At 39.2% G+C, this 3,493-nt stretch overlaps 1 protein-coding gene across 1 annotated transcript; it reads right to left on the reverse strand.

Annotated features, from left to right (window-relative positions):
• Positions 1–469: 469 nt before the first annotated feature.
• LOC143555313 (cullin-3A-like) lies at positions 470–3,493 on the reverse strand. Its single transcript, XM_077044885.1, has 2 exons — positions 3,301–3,493; positions 470–2,544 (listed from the first exon to the last, which is right to left on the reverse strand). The coding sequence occupies exons 1-2, from the start codon at positions 3,456–3,458 to the stop codon at positions 504–506; spliced, it is 2,199 nt and encodes a 732-aa protein (XP_076901000.1). The 5' UTR covers positions 3,459–3,493; the 3' UTR covers positions 470–503.

Genomic DNA, 3,493 nt, shown 5'->3' on the forward strand with positions numbered 1-3,493 from the left:
AGAGATATATATACTAACGAAATATGAGATTTACTCAAAAACTAACAGGAATTTAATCTGACTTTCATGGTGCAGAAGAGCTCAAACAAACAGCGGATTAACAAAGAATTAATGGCAGCTCATGAATGAAACTTCAATGAATATCAACAGCGAAGTTTGTACACGGCACACCCAGAGTCCTTGGAAGTGCATTCAAGACAGCGGCAATGCATCCACGTAAGCAAATGCAAGAACGAGAATAGCAACGTCCCAACATGATCACTATCGGAATGAAATTTTGTGAAGGCAACTGAAGTGATCAAGACGAGAGTATCGGGATGGGCGCGAACACCATCCCCTGAACAATTTGTAATTCTTGACAAACATTTGAACAAGGTATTTCTGTGTACAAAAAGACGTAAACAAATAAAAGTACCAAACCAAAACTGAAACTACATCAGTCCAAACAATAATCTTAATTTCAACCACCCAATATAAGCTGAAATCACCTTACATAATTTCAATCAAGCCAAATATCGATACAACTTTCTATCATCTCTATCCCTTTCCAAGAACTCCCTCTCAATAAGCGACTCGATTCGTTTCTTTATAATAACAGGATTAGGCAAGAATCTCGACTGCAGCTGCTTCGTAACTTCCGCCACAATATTATTATGATCCAACACCCGTCTCGCTTTCATAATTCTAACAATTGCTGCCTCGATCTGTGGCTTCCTATCCTCCTCCACCCGCTGCCTCGTCTGTTGCTTTTCGGGCTCTGATTCCTTCTGTGCCACCACCGTCCCGATCTTCACTTTATAGAACTTACTAGAAAACTTTTCATTAAAGAAAAACTCATCATCTTCACTCACGTCTTTGCTCATCGGTTCTTTCCTTAAAACATTCTTTCCCTTTGCACAGGCTAAAGACTGCAAGCACCGTTTCAGTTCAACCGAAGGAATCTCAACCGCCTGCTCAATTTCTTTGTAACTCAATCCGTCTGCATTGTTGAAAAGCATCAGAACACACATTTGATAGGTGGAAACATTCAGTTCGTGTTTTTGGCCTTTTGAAAAAGTTGCTTTGATATCTGCAGATCCCATGTTTGTCTGCCATGTTAATCTACGCCCGTTGTGGGTCCCAAGGTAATATGTTTTGAACTTATCGCACACTGTGAGGATTTCAGGTGGAAGGTTGCAAGTGGTAGTTGATTGAGTCGGCCATGACCCAGTTGTGAGAACGTGAACAGCGAGTGTTGGACCATCGGCTAACATGGGTCCCATGGAATCATAGAACCCTTGCATTGTGTCTTGAGAGGTTTTCATGTCGGTGAACATACCTTCTAGCTTTGAAGTAAACTGATACCCGCATTCAGTTTTTAGTTTCAGTATTAAACTTCTCTCTGCATCTTCAGATACACTTTTTCCCGACAGAAGTCGTTTTGCCAAATGTTGTTTGTAATATTTTTCAAACACGTCTTTTTCTTGCTGATAACGAAACAACATCATTACTTTATCTAATGCAACCTCAATATCTTCTTCACTTACACATTTTAACCCCTTTCTAAGCTTGTCATCTACAAACAAAGAGATAAACTCCGGGGACCGTGCGTTCAAATTAATAAAATACTCAAACGCAGAATTCAAGGCGTTTTGAAACGTCTTATCGTTGTTAAACGCGAGATTAATGATCTTATCATGTTTATCCTTTTCTTCCAATAAACGTTGTACAAACTCAACCGGATCCTTAACCCGTTCCGGGTCGATCACCAGTTGTTTGCCCGTTTCCCGAATGTGAGAAGTCATCACATCCCGTATTAACGTTAACCCGTTTGGCACCCTGCGGAACAGATTGTAAATCCGGGCTAAGTCATCGTACTTATCATCCACAATCATATTAACCAAACCCGAATTTTCCATGTGAACTAAACGGTTCATTTGACTTTCAATCATTTCCTTTTCAACCACATTTGTTATCTTCACTTCACTTTCCGCGTCTAAATAATGTGTCACCCGATCGATTTCTTCATTCAAACGTTTCTCGGCTTTCTTCAAATACTCACCACAATCACAACACTCGATAAACTGCTGAGATTCGCCTCGGTAAAAATTGGCAGAAAGATCAAGAAACGGATGTTCAAAGTTTTTTTGGTAGACAAAAGGACCAAGATCCATTAACATTTTGACTATGTTTCTCATTAAACCTCGGTTGATAACTTCCCCCTTTCTTTCTTTCTGCACAGTTTCAAGGAGCGTGTCTTGCAGCCTTGTTTGGATGTTAACAGAGTGGATAATGTTATCCCGCCATAGGTTAAGACCAAGCTTGTGAACAGGAGTTTTGTGTGTACTGGGAATGTATGTTCTGTCCATGTACATTAATATGTCGCGTATCATTTGTAATGCTTTGTTGTGTTCCATCCATCTCCTGTTTAGTTCTTCTAGAAACAAGGGTCCCTGAGATGCTTCAACTGCTGCAGCTATTTCTTTTAAATGTGCAGTCATTGTTGATACGAGCCCGGAGTATAGCTTTTCCCCAAATTTGTGCAGAACCATATTGTATGCATTCCTGAACATACAATTGCAATAGAAAATAAGTATTATAATAGATTAATAGCACATCCCTAGTGCAGGTTTTTGTAGCTTTAAGAAAGGGGTAAATGTCAATACCATCAACTGATCCATGGTTGATAAGGAATAAGAAATGAAAAATAACATCAATTATCTGCATGCACGCAGCACGCATACATGCATCCAGACAATTATAAACATATCAAGCTTTAAAACACAAAAATCATACAAGAGATTAACAAATTTGAAATAACTGTTATACCATGGAGAACGGGTAGTGGTACAAAGAAGGTCTACAACATAAAGCCTAGCTCTTCCGAGGTGAGAATTTGGCAAATAATATATAATGTTAATTCTTTCAAAATGAAACATTTGTTATGTTAGCTTACTCACATACAATGGTACAAAATAACAAACCAAAGCGCATATCTTTTAGACCACCCGTAGTGGCCTCGTTGTGAGGTGGACAACGGGCAAAAAACACCAGGCATGCCGCCCCACGGTAATGATTGCAGGAGAGTTTTGAGGCATTTTACCACTACACCACATTTTGTAAAACTCTTCATTGCTAACCGGGACGCCACGTGTCGCACAACGACCAGAGTTACCACTAGACATGGTCTGAGTACCAATAGTAATAAATCATCTAACTTAATGAAGCATAACAGATAGTTAAAGATACTTATTAACTTATTATTTCATAGTCAAAATCCAAATAATAACTGGTAAACAAATTACAAAATAATAATGGTACCTGTAAAGCTGTTCGAAACTGAGGCCACTAGCGTTATGATTATAAATCTCGTGAATCGCATGCTCCAATATCTTCCATGTCTTCTCGGCATATTTGGGATCCACCACAACCCGATGCTTAAACGCCTCTATCTGGAAACTCTTCTTCTGTGAACTCATCCTCAATCCAATCCGATTTATCCCCAATTTCAAAA

The sequence above is a fragment of the Bidens hawaiensis genome, unplaced genomic scaffold (assembly GCF_021521415.1).
Source record: "Bidens hawaiensis isolate Kalapana, Puna unplaced genomic scaffold, B.hawaiensis_p1.1 tig00018044_1, whole genome shotgun sequence".
NCBI lineage: Eukaryota > Viridiplantae > Streptophyta > Magnoliopsida > Asterales > Asteraceae > Bidens > Bidens hawaiensis.